A 22,068-nucleotide genomic window follows, 5' to 3' on the forward strand; every position below is an offset into this window, starting at 1 on the left:
AAGCTCACCGTCATTTGGATTTCCATTATTAGAACAGAGCTCGTAATCAGCAGCGACACCATTCACTGTTTTACTACACAATGTAGTAAAAATGGGAATTCACCAAGTTCTGTGCAATGGGAAGAAGGGCAAATTCCTGCTAGAGGAATAATGACTCTTCCAGATGCTTTGGGCCTATTTCTTTCAGGTGCTGCTTGAATATTACAATGTGAAAATGGATTCTGAGAACACTAAGGCTGAGTGAGGGACAGGGCTGGCAGGCTTGCCACTGGGTTTCTAATCAAAGAGCAGGACTTTTCTTCATTAACAACATGGTTTACTCCATCTGCCTTTGCCCAAAACCCCATTTAGTCTCATCTCCTAAAATCCAGATTATGCAAAATATAGCTGTGTTTAAACCAGGTACATACCTTGCAAATTTGTGCTGACTTAGCACAAGCACATTCCCTCTTATTTCTGCTACGATTTTGCTTTTATCCTCAGGACGACCATGCTCCAATACATGTTGGATTACATAGTTTCCATACTGGTCCTGTGGACATGACAAAGAGAAGAGCCACGGCTTACATTCAAATGAGTTTCCACAGTTCTACACAATTCCTTTAAGTCTGATCAACATGGAGATGGTTTCACTGAAGAACAAATACAGCTACACTTAACCTAAAAATGTCCAAGTGCTGGACTAATTCCTCCTCTACAGATCTGGTTCAAGTTGCCAGTATTAGAGAATGCTATCCATATAAAAGGCTGGCATGAGCTGAAATACACTACTTTGTGGTTTCCTTAGCAAATCCATTTGGTATCAGACCCCATTCACACAGTGTCTTGAAAATGCCTGATGGCCTGTGTAACCAGAATGGACTTTGTTTTCTTTGAATGACTCAGTTTACCTCACTGAGCTTCCCTGGACACTGGGGCTTGCTCTTCCGGGGCAGGAAGCCCAGCGACCATGCCAGGAATCAGAGAACTTCCTGTGTGATGAGTCATGGCGCTGGCTGAGGGGAAGTGTGTTAACCTGGTCTACGCTAGGGGGAGGGGCCAAGTCAAGAACCAATCGGCCCTGGTCATTCAGGCGGCGCTTGATGATGTCAAAAACTCTATAAGAGGAGAGAGGACAGCTTGAAGATCTCCTTTTCCTTTTCTGGTTGGAGCCAGAGACGCCTACAGCCGAAGCTGAGCTGCCAGTAGCAGAGCTGACTGGAGGCCAGTGGGTAATCTTCTTACCGTAGAGGGGAAGCATGTATACGATTTTGCCTTATACTATCTCACTTCTCTGTGGCCTCCTGGTTACCCTTGTGAGGCGGACTTATTGGGCCTGGAAGCTTTTCATGAAAATATCAAAATGGGGACGCTGGTTTGTGGGCTTGTTACTGTGGAGTGTAAATACATGCTTTAGTTCTCCTGCCTTCTGCCTAGAGAATTCCTTATATCCTGCGGTTCCGGACCTTCTAGACACATATGAGATTCTCTTTGAAGTCATAGATTCTGCCTTCTTAATATAGCTTGCAATAGGTCAATGGGGTGATTGTGCAGGGATGGTATGGGGTTGGAGAGAACATGTCCTTTAACAGTTTTAAGGAATTAGTTTAATGTTCTGTAGTGGGGAAGAAGGTCCTAATTCCTCAGGATGTTCATGAAATGTTATTTTAGGCCTAGGCACATCTAAAATATGCAATCTATAGATTTCTTCTTTCAGACTCTTCTCTTATCTCCCAGAATTTAAAATTAAAGGGCTACTTGGAATTTTTTTTCAATTCAGATGCCTATTCTTCTTTTCATAAATGTGTGGGCTTATAAGTAAAGCCAGTCTGGCCTTCAGATAAAGCTCTATAAACACACAACGACTAGCAGAATGGCCAAGGAAGGTCCTGTAAAAACATCTCTCATTGTAGAGAGAGAAACAGGGGCTGTAACGAGGAGCATGGGGATGTGTCTCACAGCAATTAGTGGCAGAGCCCAGAGCAGCAGCAAAGTCTCACTGCTCCCATTCCAGAACTCTCTCTACAATATGACAGACACTATCTCTCTACATAGAAGAGGGTCATGTGTTCCCCAAAGTCAAAGAACTGTGTAATGACACATTTAGAATAAGAAGCTAGGATTGAAGCAAACCACTCGGTCACCAGGCCACACCATTCTTAAATGAGGGGCAAGTCTATCTTTCTAAAGCAGACCCCTATGCAGCTAGGTCAAAGCTGCACCTGATCTTGGCAGGCTCGTTGCCCTTTCTGAGTTCTCCACTACCTGGACAAGCTGCTCCGTGTGCTGGTGAAGTTCCTCTAAAATGGGAAGCGTCTGTTCCGGAAGACAGTGCTCCAGGATCCTCTGAATGACTCGACAGCCGTAAGGATGTGTAGACAGTGCAAACACCTGGCAAAGAGAACCCCCCCCACACACACACAAATAAGCTGGTGCATTTCAGTTCAACAGTCCTGTCTCCAGCAGGGCGCTATGTTCTGAGCCGCAGACGCTGCAGCGACTCACACACACGCAGGGCTTTAAAGTCAGCCAGGTGCATTCCCCTCACAAGCAGGACATATCTACTCCTTTAGAGACAAGGGAACTCGGGTACAGAGTGGCTAGGTGCCAGGCTCAGAATGTGGACACCTTCACACTCCAAGTCCAAGGACTCCCTGGGAAGTCCCATACCCTCTTCTTTGCCTACTTGCCCCAAGATTCTCCCAGCAGCTACTACTAACCTGCTACAACTAAGGCAACCTTCCTCCAGCTGCTCAGAGCCTTCACAGTGCTTCATTCTCATATCCTTTTGCCAAGACACATTTCCAAACCCAAAGCCAATGAGAGAGGGAGAGAGGATATGTTTTGTGTTTTACCACGTGGGCTTTTTTGTTTGTTGGAAAGAAAATTTCCGACAGCCCAACAGAAGGTAGATTTCTGGTCACATAAGCACAAGAAATTTTTGTCAGCAGAAATGATTGAGTGAAGGCAAATTCAGCATGAAGACTCTCCAATTCATTTACCCTGATCAGTAAAATGAGTATTCCAGCCTGAGAACCAATGTTAACAGCTGCATCTTGATATGTAGATAAAGGGGAGAGATCAGAACCTGACCACTACACTAAACTATAGTCACCAGTAACATGGTGCAAGTCATTTCTACTGGCTCATGTGGCCCAGCAGCAGAGAGGGCTTGGTCTGACAGCCTGGGAAGCTGAGCCATGGCACAGAATCCATCTTAGTGTAAGCAGCCAGGCAAGCTGCAGACAGGGAGCTTCACCATGAAGGGTAGTCAAGAGTACGGTACAAAAGGACCTTAGGAGTTAGTTCAACGAGCTAAGAAGAATCAAGTGTGAGAGTCTGTGTCAGGGCCTGCAGCCAAATCAAAATCAGAAATTTCTAACAATGTCCTGGTTCCAGGCTCTAAGATTATGGTGCCAAATAAGAGGGAGCCAGGATAGGCAAAGAACACAGATCCTAGGATAGAGATTAAGAGCTGGAAGACAGCTATCATTTTCAGATGATGAGACTAAGGCCCAGAGGTTAAGTGACTTGCCTGGGCTCACACAGCCCATAATATGTGAGACAGGAGAGTCTTCACAGCTCCTTAACTCCAAGACCAATGCCCTTCATTCCTCCCTATTCCCTGAAGAACTCTACAGACTTATGTCAATTGGCCTCATTCTCTTGGTTGATTTAATGCCCTGCTCCCCCTAACCCCCCGCCAGTTAGAGGTCCCCTTGTCCACTGTGTAGCAGCAGACATCCCTCAGGGTGCTGCTACCTGGATTGGCCTACACTGAAAATACCTGGCAGTGGAAACCATTCCTTCTTCCATAAGGGCAACTGAACACCTAGAGCCAGAGATTTGTGGGGTGTCAAAGATGGTCTTAAAATTCTGGGGCACAAAGGTATAAACTAGTTCACAGGTGTGTTGTCCTAGTATATATCCTTCTTCCCTCCTATGTACTAGAAACAACCCTACAGTGCATAGGAGTTGTGAATTTCATTCCCCAGGTACTAACCCCATCCACTGACCTATACTGGAGACAATGTGGCCAGTAGGTTACAGAGTCAGGGACCATAAGCACACAAAGAACCAGGGACAAGAGCAAAACATGGTGAATGCAAATAGCCTAGGGCTATTTACCTGAGATGTCACATTTTGTTATTGTTTAGTCATTTTCAGTCATGCCCGACTCTCTCTGATTGCATTTGAGGTTTCCTTGGCAAAGATACTGGAGTGGTTTGCCACTTCCTTTTCCTGCTCATTTTACGGATGAGGAAACTGAGGCAAACAGGGTTAAGTAACTTGCCCAGGGTCAGGGGTACTGAGTGTCTGGGGCCAGATTTGAACTTAGGAAGAAGATTTTTCCTGACTCCAGGCCCAGCACTCTATCTGCTGCTCCAGCTAAAGAAATGCCCATGTTATCCTGAGAAAAAAATTTGATTTCCAGAACAAGTAAAAATATGGACGAATGGGTGATGTACTCCACCTTGGTCCTGGTCCCAAGATTCAGCCATCATTAGTGACCACTATGACAAGTTTGGAAATATAGAGGTGTGTGCCCCTGAAGAGGTGAAAGGTGGAGAGGTGCTCAACACCCCAAAATATTGACGCACCGGGTCCTGCCGAAAGAATTCGACTCAAGCCTTCTTAGCCAAAGAAAAAGACAAAGTTTATTAGGGACCAGCTACACTGGCCAGATCCCCCAGCAGCCCCGCCATAGGCTAGACTCCTAAAGAATCTGAGCGCCTTGTGAAGGCCGGATGGGATTTAAATACATAAAATATTGTGGGAAGAATGAGGAGTTGTCTGGGGTGACTGGTGGGAGGCTTTTGGGATGGTCCTGAGGGGAAGTCTAAGGAAGATAAAGTGGAGCCAGAGTCCAGGATCCAAGATAGTGAGATATCAAGGTTGGGAAGTAACTGAAGGCATGCATATCTAAAGTAACAATAGAGGGAGAGATCTAGGCCTAATAAGAATCAAGCAGGGAAGAGTCAAGGAGAATTCCTAAAGAAAAATGGGCCTTTTTTAGGGGTTAGGAAGAAAAGGTCTCTGGGCCTGTACCCCATCACCCCCTTTGGCCATGTCCAAAAATTTGGAGGAAACAGAATGTAATACAGAGCCCTGAGGAAATAACTGACCTCCTGACAGCTCCTGGTTGAAGGGGAAAAATGAAGACAGTGGCTTTGTATTTGGTGGGAATTAAGTACAGAATTTGACTTTTCTTGCAGCCAGCTCTCTTGCCCACACTATCCTGCTAAGTCCTTGTGACCTTGCCCTTTCAGGCCCTTGCTTGGGCTGCTAAGAAGGGACTGAGAAAAGTCCAGGGCAAGCATGCTGGCTCCATAAGAGCTCAGATCCATTCATCCTGTGCCCATTTGGGCTATCACTCTGCTACCTCCTGCGATGAGGTTACTTGACAGGTGGGACATGAGACTGGGAAAGGGTAACTTCAATGGCTCTGTCACCTGAGGCAGGGCTTGAGTTCATAAACCCTAAGAGGGTATCCATCAGTTCTCTTCCTGATAACACTTCCTAGGCTGGCTGTTAGAAAGTCCATCAACTGATGTGGCAGAGCCATTCTGCTCCATCAGAATTCTGGGCCAGCATGCAGAAGCTCCTATTATACTCAACAAAGGAACTCCAATTTGGTGAGAACCAGCAGGTGCCTTCAATGGTAATTTCCATACAAAATGAGACAGCAAAAGCCTCCGGGCACTCTTGAGAGGCCCTCCAAGCTTGTGAGCAGGAAGTGCTTGGAGTTTCCTGTTGAGCATGGCATGGCCTGGAGGAGGTAGTTTGCTAAATGTCAGGGAATTGGGGGAGAACAGGGGAGTTCCACACAAAGCAGAACTTCCAAGACTCTGGGTCAAATATTAGTTTTGACTGGGCAATGAGCCCAGCAAAATCCATGGCCAGGACAGAGAACTTCTCAAGGGTAGCCAGCAGGCCACCTGCTCTGACAATGAAGACATACAGCAGCACTTGTAACAAGTCATTCTCTTCGGGAAGAGTAGTCAGAGGGCCCTTAAAAGTTTCTAATTTCAGTTAAAGTATGGCCCAGGTCCTGCTCCACGGTGGTTCCTGAATAGCCACTGCTGACAATCACTCATCTCAATGCTAAACGAGGGAGGATGGCCATAGATATGACAAGCTAGCAAAGACCCATACAATCCTGTTGTTGAGGAGAACAGCAGAGTGAGGCAGAGTCCCAGTCCCACCCTTTTCTCAGGGATTCGGGAGGCAAGGGCAGCCAGGATGCACAAATGGATGTCAGGCGTGCTGCCCCCAAACAAGATCAGGAACCCTTTTCTGTGGTGTACATGGTGTACAGGCATAATTTCAAACAGCTGCTTTTAAAATATGCAGAATAAAAAGTTCTATTTGTCTGGAAAAGCCAGTTCTAGTTGGTCATGAGGTCACTGAGACAACAAGAATAACAACCGCTAACATTTACACAGCAATTACTCTGTGCCATCTCGAGCATAACAAAAATCACAAATGATCCTCAGAGCTTAACTGCTTTCTCTTCTGTTACTCACCTGTCCCTTAAACGCATCAATGATAAACTGTAGGGACTGCGGCTGCACACATTCGATACACTTCTGAACCACATGATTGCCATTCTGGTCTTTCACACACTTCAGGACATGGCCATCCAACTCCCGTACCATCTCATTCTATTGGAGTGAAAAAGAAAGAAAGCACCACCAGAATCACAGCCGGAAAATACCTACCTAATATCTTAACACAGACAAACAACAATGAACGTAAGAAACTATGACAATGCTGCAAAGCGGTCACAAAAACCCAGCATGCTTTACAAGCTAAAGTGCTCTTATGTAATCTGATAAGATGGCGGTTTAAGCATTAATGATTAATCCTATTATACAGATGGGAAAACAGAGGCCCAGCCAGGGAAAGAACTTGCCAGGAGTTTTATAGCTAACTGATGGTAATGAAGGGGCTGAAACTTCAGTCTTCTGATTCCAGATCCAATCTTTCTACACTGCTGGATGCTTCTCTCCCCACCACCCCAGCTTAAAAGCAGTAAATGTCATTAAATTTCTCCCTTAATGGGCCTGACAATTATACTTCATGAGAACGAGGAAGGTGAAAATCACTGTAAGATGCTCCAACTGAAGAACAACTATTAAAACCAGGGCCGAAGCAGTAAAAAGTTGGGGTGTCCCTGGAAGGCTTCCTGACACAACAACACATCAGTGCAAAAGCAGCATATCTTCTGGAAATAAATCAGAGGGAGGTATCTGGAACTGTAGTGCACATTACAAAAAAGGCACGGAAAAAACCGAAAGTGCTAAGGGGTGGAGAAGGCTGGAAGTGGACAGATCAGAAATATGTCACCCCTGAACTGCATCTTTAAGATGACTCCACTAGAATTCCCTTCAAGGCAACTTCAAGCAGGAGAGTGTTTAGGAAGGGCTTTGACTTGGGTAAGAAAAAAGTACAAAACCAAAAATGAAGAGAACAGAGTGAATATGAGATGAAAAGAACAAAAACCATCTAATGGGTTAAAAAAAATAAACAACCAATGGGAAAGCTGGAAAGCAGGTAAAATCTCACACATTTTTGGGACAGGACAGAGGTATTAATAAATTATCTCAAAAACAAAACTGTTAAAGTATACACAGGAAATTGTAATGAGCTCTAAAACTTTCAATATCAGAAACTAGGGGAAGCTGAGAGTGAAGAACAATAAAGACCAAATTTCGTTTTTGGTTTTACAATCTCAGCAACCAGTGTAGCTTCTTATGCCTAAATAATTAATAGAGTTAATAAATGCTTACTAAATTGAACTGAAATTTAAGAAATTAAATGTGCAAGCTCAGATGTTTAGGACTAAGCGTAGCACAACATCGGGAGGATATTGTGAAAATCTCCTGAAATTCCACCACTTAAAAGTAACTACCAACTAATAAAACCATCTGTTATACTGAACAGATTTATTCTGATTTCTAGCTCTACATCTAGAACTGGAATAGTCCTCAGAGGCCATCTAGTCCAATCCTCACATTTCAGAGATGAGGAAACCCAGACTCAGAGAGGATAAGTAACAAGATCAAAGAGCTGGTGATTGGAAAATTTATTAAATTAAGATATTTTATGGACTGGGATTTACAATCCTTCGGTTCACATGTGCCATGCACAAAAGCCAAATGCCAACAGCCACAAACACAAAACAAAAAGTGTGAAAGAAAACAGAAGGAGACTAATTCACACAGTTGATTATGTATTACACAGAGGAACATCAAACATCAAGAAAAAAGTTAAAGTGGAAACTTACAATTACCTGCTGGTCTGGGGGAATAAACTCAAGGGCTTTCTGGATGACCCGACAGCCGTACATCTGCAGAGCCAAAGACAAGACGTGCCCACGGATCCTTTCTGCCAAAGCCAGCTTCTGTTCGAGGCTGCCAAACTGGAAAACAATCACAAGAATCAGGCTTACTAAGAGGAACAAGGCTTGAAATAAGAAAACAAACAAACAAACAAACCAAAAAAAAAAAAAAAAAAAGGGGGGGGGGGGAAATAGCACCACACTTCCATTCACTAGGTTTTTACCATTGGATCTTCTAACTTTAATTTTTATTAAAATAAATAAATTTTTGGCTTGAGGCTAGAAACTAAATGAGATGGTCTTTTAAGCCAAAGAGCTAAATGGCTTCCATGATTTTAGAAGAAATCAAAATCATCGAAATCATCATCATCATCGATATGTGTGTATATACACACACACACACACACATATATATTTGTCCCTAAAATGCTTACATGTCTACATTGTTTCACCTGGTCTCTTACAAGCTATGAGGTATGTTCCACAAGTATTTTTTTTAGGAAGTCCAAGTGTGGAAACTTCTTGCACCAAGGTAACCTGGCAACTTAACTGTAAACCAATCACTTTTGACAGTTATTTGGGGGATTGAGAAGTGACTTACAAATGGACACAAAGGCAGCATGTGTCAAGATGAAGCCCTGATTCCTCCAAAGATGGCCTGCTACCTGGTATGCCATGCTGCTTCTCTACCAAAGGTATTAGCAACTCCATTTTACAAATGAGGAAACTGAGTGAATTTCCCTTATTAAACATGGGAGCTGCAATTGAAGCTCAGCACTTACACTGTACCACACTTAGAAGGATAAGTCTCTTTAATGGTCACAACTATTCAAATATCATTAGGGTCAAGGATGGCAGGAATGGGTACCTTTCCAACTTTGTCTCAAGTTTTTTCTAGTTTATTAGTTTCAAGTAGGTAACCAGTCCAACATATATTTAAATATCATACAGTAGGCTATGTGCCCACATGGTGCCAGGCAGCATGCTAAGTAATGGGGATACAAACAGAGCAAAAGGCAGTCCCTGCCCTCAAGGAAGGTGAAGAGGTAGAGGAGCTACCCAGAAAGGGGCATGACAGAGAAGTCGAGAGGAGTAAAGCCAGATGGGGAAGGAAGAGATGGTTGGCTTAGGCCCTTCTTATAAGGAGGTTCTGAGAAATGCTCTCTGCTCTTCAATCAGAGAGAGGGTGGGACCCAGGAGCAGATGGCATGACTAGGTGTGAATTATTCAAGACAATGAATTCATTGTTCATGAAATACTTGATGGATCTGTACTCTCAACCTAGCAAAACCTTCCCATCTATCCATTTAAAATAAGCCTTTAAAAACACTCAAAAGTGGGGCAGCTACGTGGCACAGCGAATAGAGCACCAGCCCTGGAGTCAGGAGGACCTAAGTTCAAATCCGGCCTCAGACACTTGATACATGTAGTAGCTGTGTGACCTTGGGCAAGTCACATAACCCCAATTGCCCTGCCCCTCCCCAAAAACCCCAAAAATAAAAATGAAATAAAAAACACTCAAAAGTAAAATACAAATTACGACCTTTTCTGGATGAATTAGGAAGAGATAACTCTATGCCCTATGATGAAATGAAAGGTAGAACGAAAAACCACCAACCAGAAGATGGGTGAAGCTGGACCACCCCAGATGACCCTAACAGCTCTCTTCTCTCCACTCCCACAATATCTATGTGTCCTATTTATTGGACTATTGGACTAACTTTATCATGGACTTAAATTATATTCTACCTTAACTTTCTCATGGGAAAGACCACATCAGACATCCCGACTCACAGCAATTAGGGCTTCACATTGAACTGAACTGCATAGTTTCAGAGACCATCAATCTCCTTCTTTTTGGCTATCAGGACAACCCTCTGGCAACCATGCAAATTCTTTATTAAAAGCAGTGTTAGCCTCACTTTACAGACAAGAAAACTGAGACTTGAACAAGTTAAATGAATCTCCCTTGCTGAATCAAGCCTTGATTAAATACTCGAATTGGTCCCTGGAGAAAGGTTAGAGAATCAGCATCTTTAGGCCTCTTTGAAAAACCTGTTTTAGCCTGTTCAGAAGGTGTTAGTGGGGCATATGAGAATAATGCCCACAGCCCATTTTCAGAGCCGGGATTCTTTTGCTGGTGCCCACTTGGGTTTTGCTCCCTTCACACGGGACACTTGGTGAGTTCATTTTTTTTAACTTTTACTTTTAGTTCCAAATTTTTTCCCCCTCTGCACCCCTCCTCCACCCACTGAGAAGGCAAGAAATATGATACCCCTTATACATAATAAGTGATACAAAACATATTTTCATGTTAGCCATGTTCTGAGGAAAAAGAGAAAGAAAGGGAAAACATATACTTCACTCTGCACTCAGAGTCCATCAGTTCTCTATCTAGCAGTAGCGAGCGTTTTATATCATGAGTTCTTTAGAAATGTGGTAGACCACTGTGCTGACCAGAGTTTACTAAGTCTGTCAGAGTTGATTATCTTTACAACATTGCTGTTACTGTGTAAATTGTGTCTCCTGGTTCTACTGACTTTGCGTCAGGTATACCAGTCTTCCCAAGCTTTTTTAAAACCATCCCACACTCATCATTTCTTACATTACAACAGTACTCTATTATATTTATATACCATAACTAATTCAGCCATGCCCCAATTGATGGGCATCTCCTCAATCTTCCTTACCACAAAAAGAGCTGCCATAAATATTTTTGTACATATGGGTTCTTTTCCTTTTTCTTTGGTAATCTGGTTATACAGACCTAGTAGTGATATTGCTGGGTTAACAGGTATATACAGTTTTACAGCTCTTTTCCAAACTGCTCTCCAGAATGGTTGGACTAGTTCACAACTCCACCAACAGTGCATTAGCATACCTGTTTTCCCACAGCCTCCCCCGCATGTCAATTTTTTTTCCTGTCATGTTAGCCTATCAGATGGGTATGAAGAAGTACCCCAGACTTGTTTTAACTTGTACTTCTCTATCAACATTTTAGAATATTTTAGATGACTATTTAGTGCCCATTTCTAAAGGTAGTCTCTGCCATATTTAAAAATATTTTAAAAAGATAGCTGTATGTCTATTAGCTGTGTGAGCATTTTAGCAGTACATAAGAGAAAATTGGCAATGAACTCATTAATGGGAGGTGTGGAAGGGAGACAAAAGGTAAATCAAAATGGAATATATCACAAAAAAGTTCACCTAGAAAATCTTTCATGCCATCAGAGGTCTTAGAGCAAAAAACACAACTAAGCAGAGAGACCAGAACTTACTTCAAAGAACTTCTGAATAACATAGTTTCCAAAGACATCAACCATTAGCTGGTAAGCAGCCTGCAGAATTTCATTGAAGACAAGCTGGCGTTCAGCTGGCGTGGCACGCTCCAGCTTCAGCTGGATGAATCTGGAAATGAATGGATAAATATCATGAGATCATTTTAGAGGGACATGGAGATTCAGGTTTAGCAAACACTATGTAAGAGATGGGTTGAGGTGCTGCCATTTGAATTGGATTAGGCAGGGCTAGGGTTTTAAAGAGAATTTTTTTTAAAAACCCCTCTGGCAAAGCAAAAAAAAAAAAAAAAGTATTTTGTAAAGTGATAAATCACCATGTAACGGATCAGGGCTTGTTTTTCTCAGACTTCCGCTGCTCTTGCTTTCTCAGAGCAGGCCACACATCTGACACACTTCTTCTAAAAACAAGTCCACAGAACTATTCTGGAGCCCTGTTGCACTGGATGTGTGTTTGGTCTCACACTTGAAGTTGCAAGTTACAACAACGTAGAGAAGCCAATTAGGATGATGAATTAGTAGGAACCACTAGAATAACTCCTTTTTAAATACATGTCCCTGAGGCTGAAGCAAAGAAATCTTCACTTTTCTGCACGTGGAAATAAGACCAGAACATTCATAAAAATCTCCCCTAAGACTGAACTACAAAGAATTCTATCTAGAAAAAAATGTCTTGAGTACTGGCAGACAAAATTCTCTGAGGAAGAGGAAGAAGCTCTGTCTTACTGAACCAGCTCCATTGGTGAGCCCTCCCATTGGCCAAACCTAGGCATCACAGAGGTAAAAAGAGGATGAAAAAAACAAGAGAAGTCCACACTTGCTACTATAAATTATTTAATCTTTTTAAAATTAGTCTTGCCATTGTGCCCTTCCCTTAGACATTTCCATCACTAAAACACAAAATGATGAAAGGGGAAAGACAATAAAATTAGAAAGATGCTTTATCTGTAACCACTGGAAAATATCTGTGCCCTGACATGGTCGGATACCTGTTTTTAAAAACATTCACAGGACCAGCCACACGTGTATTATTTGATCTGTCTTCAGCTATATTAAACTATGGTTACTGAGCGATACCTTCCGTCACTAGGGATTATCTCCTCACTCAGAAAGCAATGCCCTGTTTTTTAAGCAATGTAGCCCAAAATAAAAAGTGTTTCTAGGATGGCTCCTTTTTATCAGCTTTGTAGTGTCCTTGGTCGGGAGCCTATCCCAAGCAAACGAGAGAATACATAAGGTAAATCTGGGAAAGTTTCAGTAGTTTTAATAAACACCTTGACAATGTAACTACGTATACAAGATACAAAGGTTACCCAAAGTTGTCCAGAACCTTCAGTTCCTACTATTTAAAATGCTGAAGTCCTCACCTGGACCCATGCTGGTCTTGGGAAAATTCCATGATGTGCCCCACAATCTCACGCAGCTGTAAGTTAGGGTAGCGGTTATTGCGGAAGTCCTCCAAAAGCCTGCTCCGGCCGGAGGGCATGACATCTGACAAGGAGTAGCGAATGCGTGAAGAAGGGAACAGGGTGCTACTGGGGCTAAACAGGCTAGAGGCGCTGCTTGCGCTCCGGTACTTGGCTTCGGCTCCAGGAGCCGCGGAGATGTATCTTCCACTGCCGTTGGTGAGCCCTCCTATTGGCCAGAACAGAAACAGTGAAAGAACCATCTCAACGGGTCTCTTAAAAGGGGGTCAGGCAAAAGGAGGTGGGGTGGGGTGGGAGTGCTGCAGCAAAGAGAATGCAAGTCTCTGTTGAGGAATGAACCTAAGCTAGCTAACAGATCTCATTTCTCTTTTCCAGCTTCTCTACTGAATCACACTTCTTACTGAGCAATTTCTCCTAGGTGGAGGGGGCAATGAACTATGTTCTTGCTCTTCACTGAGAATGGAATATATTCATCATTGATGGCTGAACTGTTACTAATGGGACAACAACTGTTAGCACCCAATAACTGAAAATGACCATTCCCTTCTCTATTATGTGTACTCTATTAGACAGCCTCTCTTTCCCTTCCAGCTCTACACTGCTGCCCCTGTGACCAGGTACCTGGCCCAACAACAGCAAATCGGTGCAAAAAGCCTTGGGCTAAATCAAACTGAGGATTACGAGAAGAGGGGAGATAGATTTATCTATAGATGAGACAACCAGAAGGCTTTCTCGTCATGAGACATAGGTGGCTCCACAGTACCCATATAAAAACTCTTTTTCTCCACTGATGATGCTCAAATGTAATGGCTGAGGAGGGTGCTTTTCTGCTGAAAAACAGCCAAAGTGACCCAAAGTGCCATAAACTGATCCACTGTACTCAATGATATCAGTGCAATTACTCATAAATTATGAGAAAGAACAGTTTACATAACCCCATTTTGACAGTAGCTTGGGTCCATAGCTTCTGATTTCCCTTAGAAGGTATGACAATGACTGAAAGGATTTCACAGGGTAGAAAAGAATACAAAAGGGTCACTTAAGACTCTCATATTTAGCTCGTGTCTTTTAAATCCATCCTCATTCTTGGTGATCTTCAACTGCTAAACTCCATTTTTCCTGGCCTGTTTTACCTGTAGTTCAGCTCAAATTATACACGTCAAGCTTTTCATAAGGTACCCGGGCAAGCTGCAGTGGGGCCCAAAACAAATGATCATGCTTCAAAACCTAGATACAAATGCAGGATGGATTCTCTCTGAGCTTATATAACTTTTTACTTTAAAAAGATTTCCTCAATGTAATTCCATAATATACAGACATCTTTTCTTTCACAAGTCACACTCTCATAAACTATGAGGCAGGGTATATGGTTTGGGATTGGGGTTTGCTGGGTGATCATCAAAAATACCACCTACATATACTAACAATTAAGCTTCTCTAAACAACTAACTGCAGCATTACTTCCCCCTTTAGGCACTACGATAATCAACCTTTCAGGTCACAGGGAAAGGTGAAGTAAATTCACGATTTGTGTTCCTATACTACTTTTCATCATGAAATGAAGACTTTTTAAAAAAAGAAACTAAAGTTTTAACACACTGCAGGTGAGGCAACTGTCTCTCCACTCCATATGCTATCAGCAACATGAATAGAAGCTTCCCTCGGTGGACAGTGAGGGCAATAGAAAATAAGAAAATAGGCTTCTCAAGTCCACAGGCCTAACTCAAGGTACTAGCAAGACCACACCACTTGTTTTAAGATGGGAAACGTAAGAAAGCAAGGAATAAATGCTAGAGACCTACTCAAAGCTTAAATAATATTTAATCTGAGGACCAAGGTGGTCCTAAAACTAAGTAACAGCTTTCACAAATGCTCATTTCAGCCTCTATTCTGCCAAAATGAAACTCCAACGAGTTACTTCGTTAACTTGCTAGTATAATAAAGATTGGAACTGTGTGTGAGAGAAGCTGTTTGATAAGCTACATCTTTCCCTGAGCTCCCTACTGGGTTTTTGATATGCTCATTCTACCAATGCGTATTGCTTCAGTTCAGCTGCATTTGGAGGCAAATTCAAAAAGGAACGACTTCTAGTGGCCATTTTGGTCTATTTTCATGGCTATAATGCTAACCATTATTCACTAAGTTCAGAGAATCATTAGAGTTTGGAGGGACATTAGAGGACACTCAGCATAATCCCAGAAAGGTTAAGAAAAGGTTAAATTTCACTTTTCTTTAAAATTACCTCAATTTTTTATATATTCTTCTATATGTATATGTTGTCTTCCTCCAGTAAACTGTAAGCCTCTAGAGGGGAGGGACTGTTGAATGCTTTTCTTTGTATTCCCAGGACGGAGCACATAGTAGATGTATAATAAATGTGTTAATTGATTTTGCTACCTAAGATCACTTATAGTGTCAGAGACAGGATTTGAATACAGGTCCCAACTCCTGGCCCAGTGCTCCTTCCACTGTGCCAGAGCCAAAGCTGAGAAGCTAATCAGAAATCAGTCACACTCAGTTTGCAGTCAGTTTTAATACTCGCCAATTTTCCTTCAGTAAAGACTTCTTTCTCTTGGTCATGGACAATACCACCAAATATACCACTGAATTTTAATTTTGAAACTAAATTGAATAATGAGGTCTGACAGCCATCTGGCACATTCATATGAGAAGGTGAAGAAAACAAGTAGCAGTCAAAAGAAAAACAATTTCCCATGATACCCTGCTTTGAAAGATGGAAGCAGAAAAAGAGGAAGGAGAAATGGAATCCAATGCTGGAAGCAGGAAACACAAGGAGGAGTGCCCTGGCCTGGCCAACTGCCCCTGCCCATAGGGCCACAGCCCCCTGCTTAGATCCCACAAAGAGGGTGAAGAGACCATAGAGGCAGCTGCAGGCAAAGGCGCCAGAGTCTGGGGAAGGGAGGGATGGAGAAGTGTCCCTGTCCTCCCCACCTCCTGGGTGGGTCAGGGAGCAGCTCTCTCCAGAATGGAAGTGATGAAATGCCCACTGCCCACTTCAGGGGCAGTCTGGGGAGAAAGACAATCCAAGCCCAGAAGTGAAGAGGAGGAGAAAAGGTCAGAAGGCACAAGGGACTAGCATGGAACTTTCCACAGCCCCCACCTGCTCCCCAAGGCCAGGGGTCATTCTTTTAACATCAATAATCTCCTAGTGATGCTATATGGCTATGAATCACGGAACATGAAGACCTCAGAAGAATAAAAAAGGTGACCCAAAGAACAATACAGAGAAACATGGTGGGTTCAAAGGTGGATGCAACATATTATGATCTGCATACCAGAACCAGTGGGAAAGAAATGTAAAAATGGAAAGTGAGCAAGTCACGTAGAGAATTCGAGGAATAACAGATGGGCCGTGGGAGAGCTACACTAGTAATACTAAAAATCTGAAAGAAAGAACTCCAGGATGTTAAGCAATTCCTCTATGGAGGATGAATAGAAGAAAATGCCCCCAAATCCCACAGGATGAGAAAGCAATGAAGAGGTGCAATCTGTGCTAGTGGAGGGAGTGGAATGCCCACATAGCTCTAAATAAAATTAGTTCCAAAACTTGACACTCCACTGTGTGAATCAGAATGTCTCACAGGAGATAAGATATTTTATATAACTATTTGAAGAAACTTAAGTGGTGCAGTGATATGATGCTGGACTGGAGTCAGGAAGACCTGAGTTCAAATTTGGACTCAGATACTTACTAGCTGTGTGTCCCTGGGCAAGTCACTTAACACTATTTGCCTCAAATAGCATCTACAATGCACAGTGGTTGTGAGGATAAAATGAGAATTTTTGTAAATTTCTTTGCAAATCTTATTAAGTCCTTAAAGAACTTAAAAATGCTAATTGTTATTATTGTTAACACTTTCACTTGAACTAAACCTCTTTCAAGCCTAAAGTATCCCCCATTTCTCGCATGCTGAGAAAATACATTTTTAATCTATACATAACTACACTTGTCATGAATACAGATGTCAAACCTAACCCAATCTTAGACTTACATTTGAAAGACCTTTTCACTTTGCATCACCACTCCTTGTCTTATGAACCACCCCAACATAATCTTCAACTATCCTATTACGAAATGGGATAATACAGAAAGAAAAGAAGGAAACAAGCATGTATTAAGCACCTACTATGTGCCAGCCACTGCATTAAGCTCTTAATGAATACTATCTTATTTGATCCTTACAACCCTGGGAAGCAGATGATATTATCATCATTATTTTACAATTGAGGAAACTGAGGCAAACAGAGGTTAAGTGACTTGCCCAAGGTCACACAACTGGTTAAGTGCCTGAGGCCAGATTTCAGTTCAGGTCTTTCTGACTTCAGGCCCAGCACTCCCTGTTCACTGTGCCACCTTGCTAAAAACAAATCTGTGAGCCATAAAAATGTATTTCAGCCATTTGTATGGTAAGAGCTAGAAGAAGCAAAGATATTTATAAACCAAGGAGACCAGGCTTCTAATTGCAGCCCTACCAATTCCTTTTGAGATTTCCTAGCCATAAAGTTGTCAGATGAGACATCTGTGTTGGACAATGTGGGGCTTTAAAGAATAATGGAGATCATTTCCCACTAAAGCACTTGCCAAACCTATAAACTCCAGTATCAAGTTCTGATACTAGATACAACTTAGAAATAATTAGGAACCCAAAGTATACAGCAACAGGGCCAAGTCTACAGGTATAGAGCTGACCCTCTCATGGAATCAAGTGGCTATTAATTGCACCTGCAAAGTATTTCTGAGATGTGCAAGAGAACAAGACAGGGCTAATAACAGCTCTTACCCAGGTTCAGACTTGAAGAAGATCCATGTGAAGAGAGAGAAGGAGGTGGTGTCTGGGAATGCCCTGGCCCCTGACTAGGGAGAGGCATTCCAACAGGTCCAGGAGAGGAAGAAAAGCCAAGGCCATTATAAAAACTGTGTCCAATGGGGGTCAAACTGCTGGATGTTCTCTTATATAGGTCACTGCTGCCAGTCAGGGAGTCTCGGCGGGAGCCACTACCAGTATTTGAGTTTGCCACTAAAATAGAATTGAAACAATGTATATTAGAGCAGCCCTGGGGCTTTAAGAACAAAGCCAACGACATGCTTCTACAACATGGTACATTATAACCTGTCTGGGTCCTCCCCTTCTACACCCTCTGCCCACCTGTCACCAGGGACAGCAAAAAGAGTTGTACAGACTGCCAAGAGAAAGCAGAGCTGACACCAAGTCGGCTGCTCCAAACAAGCATATTCCCATAAAACGGCCTGCCCGGAAGAAGGCCGTACTGTATGGTGGAAAGAGAAAACCCTCATGGACAAATAACAGATTCAACAGAGAAAAAAACCACAGAAGAGGAGAAAGGCCTGGCTTGGCCTTTTGTAGATTGTAAACGACAACGTTACTGGGCTTTGTAGGATGGCAATGTGAAAAAAACATTGTACAACAGAGGCTTTTCCCTCTAACATAGCCGTGATAAGCAGTTCAGGAAGCAGGCTCTCCAGGCCCTACACAATGGCATGATGGGCTCTTTCTCACTTCAATTGATCACTCTACCCCAGACCTAACTAACTCCCTCTTCCTCAGGCGTTCCCAATGATCACAACACATCTCACCTAGTTGGTTATCTTCCTGCTTCACATTTTCCCCAATCCCATGACATTATAAGCACCTCAGTGTAAACAATCCTTCCAATGTGCCAGAAAAGCAACCTGTCACCTACGACATAACGGTCCAAGGACCATTCTTCACCATCGAGGTCCTTCCGGATAATGAGCTGCTGAGGTAGTTTGGGGTTGTCTTCCTCATGTCCCTCTACTATTTAGAAAGGCACCTTCCTTCCTATACCTGCAATAGGTTCTATGAATTTCTACCAGGCTAAGTGATCTACTATTTAGAATGAAACAACTAAATGGGCAAGAGAGACAGTAGTGGTGATAGCAGCAGTGGCAGTGGCAGTAGTAGTAGCAGTAGCAGTAGTAGTAGTAGTAGCAGCAGCAGCAGTAGCAGTAGTAGTGGTGGTAGTGGTAGTGGTAGTAGTGGTGGTGGTGGTAGCAGCAACAACAGCAGCTAGCATTCATATACCCCTTCAAGCTTTGCGCAGTGCTTTCCATGCTATCTCATTCGTTTGATCACTACCACAACCCTGTGCCTAAACCTTATGAAGTGGGTACAAGTGTTATCCTCATTTTACAGATAAGAAAAGTGAGGCTTAGAAAGAGTAAGTGATTTGCCCAGTGCTGATGCTTAGCTAGCAGCTGTCTGAAGCTGGATTTGAACTTAGCACTTCCTGGCTCCAAGTCAATGCTCTCTACATTGTACCACTTGTTCAGGTAACCAGGGATAAAGTCCTATCTGTATAAGATAGGAGCAGATCCTTATCTATTCATCTATTGATTTCCCTACCTCCTCAGGGTATCCTGTCTTGGGGGAGGGGAAGAAGATCCATCCCATTTAATGTGAGTGGTTGAGTATCTTGGGCTTTCTTTCCTAGTGAAGTCAAACTCTCAGTGACTTTGGTCAATACAGGCTCATGCAGTATTTCCAGGGCTCCAGCAAGACTAGAACATGACATTCACTGCAAAGGCACCTCAAGCATGATTGCTACCTGCGGTTCCAAATCCTCCAAGGGCTGATCCCAAAGTGGCTCCAAGAGAGCTGCTGCTCCCAAATCCCAGGGAAGTGTTGGCAGGCTGGGCAGAGCCCTGAGAAAAGAGGGAGCTACTCTGAGAGTTGCTGCTCAGAGAGTTGTTTCCATAAAATGAACTGGATGCCAAGTTGCTGTTGGGCTGCTGCTGGGGCTGAGGCTGCTGAGTTCCTAACGGGCGGAATGGTCCATTTGTCGTGCCTGCAAGACCACCAGCTGCACCATTTGCAGAGGCTGCGGCGGCTGCGACAGCTACAAATAAGAAAATGAAACAATACATTAGGGTCTTAATCCCAAACTGCTTTTCTCTTTCTCAGATCAATTACAAAGAGATGATATTGTTTCAGGGCACACTCTAACATGTAAACAATGAGAGAAACAAACACTTGAAACTAAAATGGGACTTTAGAGGTCATCTAATCCAACCCCCTATTTTACAGATGAGGCAGCTGAAGCCCAGAGAGAAGTGACTGACTCAAGGTCACAGAGACACGATTGCAATCTCAACCCCCTGACTCCAAATCCACCCCTCTCGTAAAATGTCTTCCAAATCTACCTAAATCATGCCTCTTTTCAGTCTAGCAGACTCTCCTTGAATCTAATGGACAGAAGGAAGAACGGGTGTAAACTTAAGCTAAAGAGGCAAACTGCTGCTCATTAGGGAGAAACTTAACTGCCCAAAAGCAAAATGAGCTATCTCAGAAAGTAGTGGACTCACTATCGTTAGAAGTCTCCAAGTGGAAGCTGGAGCACTACTTATCAGGAATTTTGCAGACAAAATTCATATTCAAGTAAAGGTTGGATTAGATGCCTTCCTGGATCCGTTGCAACTCTTGAGCCCAAATCCCACTACTTGTCTCTGAGAACCAATGAAACAGAGTCAATAACTGGGTTCCCTATCTCTGCCAAATGTAGCCACTGCATTTTGAAAGACTCAGAAATAGAAAACCCCAAATCAAAGTTACCTTGGAGACCAGACCCTTTACAACAGCACTCCATTGTGTACTACACTCCCAATTATGCTCACTAGAGAATTATTTGACCTTGTAACTCATCACAGCAGTAACAATGAACATTCCCACTTGGACAGACCCAAAAAGATATGGCAATTGGAAATATTATACAAAATGAGAAACTTTGGCTAGCCACAAACATTACTATGTAATATTAATACTATGAGGCAGCTTCCCGTATCAAGTATAACCTTAACTATTTTCTGACCAAATAGTACAAACAGGGCATCTGCAATTTCTGAACCTCCTTGAGTATCTCACACACAAGAGACAATGCCAAGGGGATGGTGCTTCACAATGAGGAGCAATAAAATAGGTCATTTTTAAACACTCTAAAGAAAAAACACCAGCCAAGTGCCCCACCCCCCATCTCTTTTTATTAAAGCAGTGCCACAAGACACGGCCACCAGAGTGGAGACAAGAAACATACCTGCTTGTGCTGCTGAGGAGCTGATGATGACAGGAGCAGGGGCAACGAGGCGGACAGGAGCTCCCAGACCATTTCTAGCCCCAGCATTGACAACGAGGGCCCCTGTTTGGTCATAATAAGCAGCTGGTGCCAAGACAGGATACCCTGGGGATGTAGGGAAATCAATAGAGCGATCCTAAATATGGAGAGAGCACCAGCGATGTGCTACACATATACACCCTCACACACACACATATACACCCTCACTCACACACACATATCTAGATGAATTAAGGATAAAAAAATTATAAAGATATAGTATTGAACCCCCCAAAAGTTTATTCATCAATATTTTTACTGACTATATCAAGAGTTAAGGTTGAAAATTAACCACATGCATATGAAAAAACGTCATGGAGGGAAGGTCATTAATGTTTTCTGACTGTTTTAAAGAACTTTGTCTAAAACTGACTAAACTAGAAATGCAATGGCAAAAACAAGGACTTCTTGGGCCCAGTAAGAGCCATGTTACTAATTAAACCAGTTTGGGGAAACATTTAACACTGTGCTTTAAACGCTTGTAACAGTAAGTCAGCTTTGTCCTGTTCCAAGTAAGGCTAGATCACCAAGTGTGGTGAAGCATTCATACATGGACAGGCATTTTTCATGACTCCCCATCCAATGGCCCTTCACCTCTAGGATGCCACCTTTATCCAAACACTTGGATTAAATTATCATTTTGAACAGAGCAGAAGCAGGGCAACCTTCACCACACAATTCTCTGTTTCTTAATTGCTGTATACATTTCTACCAACAATCCTGAGGGATGTCAGGAAAAGCATGAGTCTGCCAAACCAAAGTAGACCATTCATTTATTCCTATGGCATCCACATGAATGATTTTAGAATGGAACCCGTACAAGAATGCTCGTGCTGATACAAACAGTTCAAAT

At 42.8% G+C, this 22,068-nt stretch overlaps 1 protein-coding gene across 16 annotated transcripts in view; it reads right to left on the bottom strand.

The window, feature by feature from the left end:
- PUM1 (pumilio RNA binding family member 1) overlaps positions 1–22,068 on the bottom strand; it is a 170,220-nt gene that overhangs the window by 15,571 nt on the left and 132,581 nt on the right. For 8 of the 16 annotated variants that reach the window (XM_036743288.1, XM_036743289.1, XM_036743283.1 and 5 more), the window contains 9 exons: positions 21,138–21,281; positions 19,656–19,946; positions 17,849–18,085; positions 12,987–13,254; positions 11,602–11,731; positions 8,270–8,404; positions 6,507–6,644; positions 2,245–2,370; positions 411–532 (listed from right to left, as the gene is read on the bottom strand). In XM_036743288.1, coding sequence (XP_036599183.1) covers positions 411–532; positions 2,245–2,370; positions 6,507–6,644; positions 8,270–8,404; positions 11,602–11,731; positions 12,987–13,254; positions 17,849–18,085; positions 19,656–19,946; positions 21,138–21,281 — 1,591 coding nt within the window. The remainder of the gene's footprint in view (positions 1–410; positions 533–2,244; positions 2,371–6,506; positions 6,645–8,269; positions 8,405–11,601; positions 11,732–12,986; positions 13,255–17,848; positions 18,086–19,655; positions 19,947–21,137; positions 21,282–22,068) is intronic. The other 8 variants (XM_036743295.1, XM_036743290.1, XM_036743285.1 and 5 more) reach the window with 3 other exon arrangements.

Source organism: Trichosurus vulpecula, chromosome 2 (assembly GCF_011100635.1).
Source record: "Trichosurus vulpecula isolate mTriVul1 chromosome 2, mTriVul1.pri, whole genome shotgun sequence".
Classification (NCBI taxonomy): domain Eukaryota; kingdom Metazoa; phylum Chordata; class Mammalia; order Diprotodontia; family Phalangeridae; genus Trichosurus; species Trichosurus vulpecula.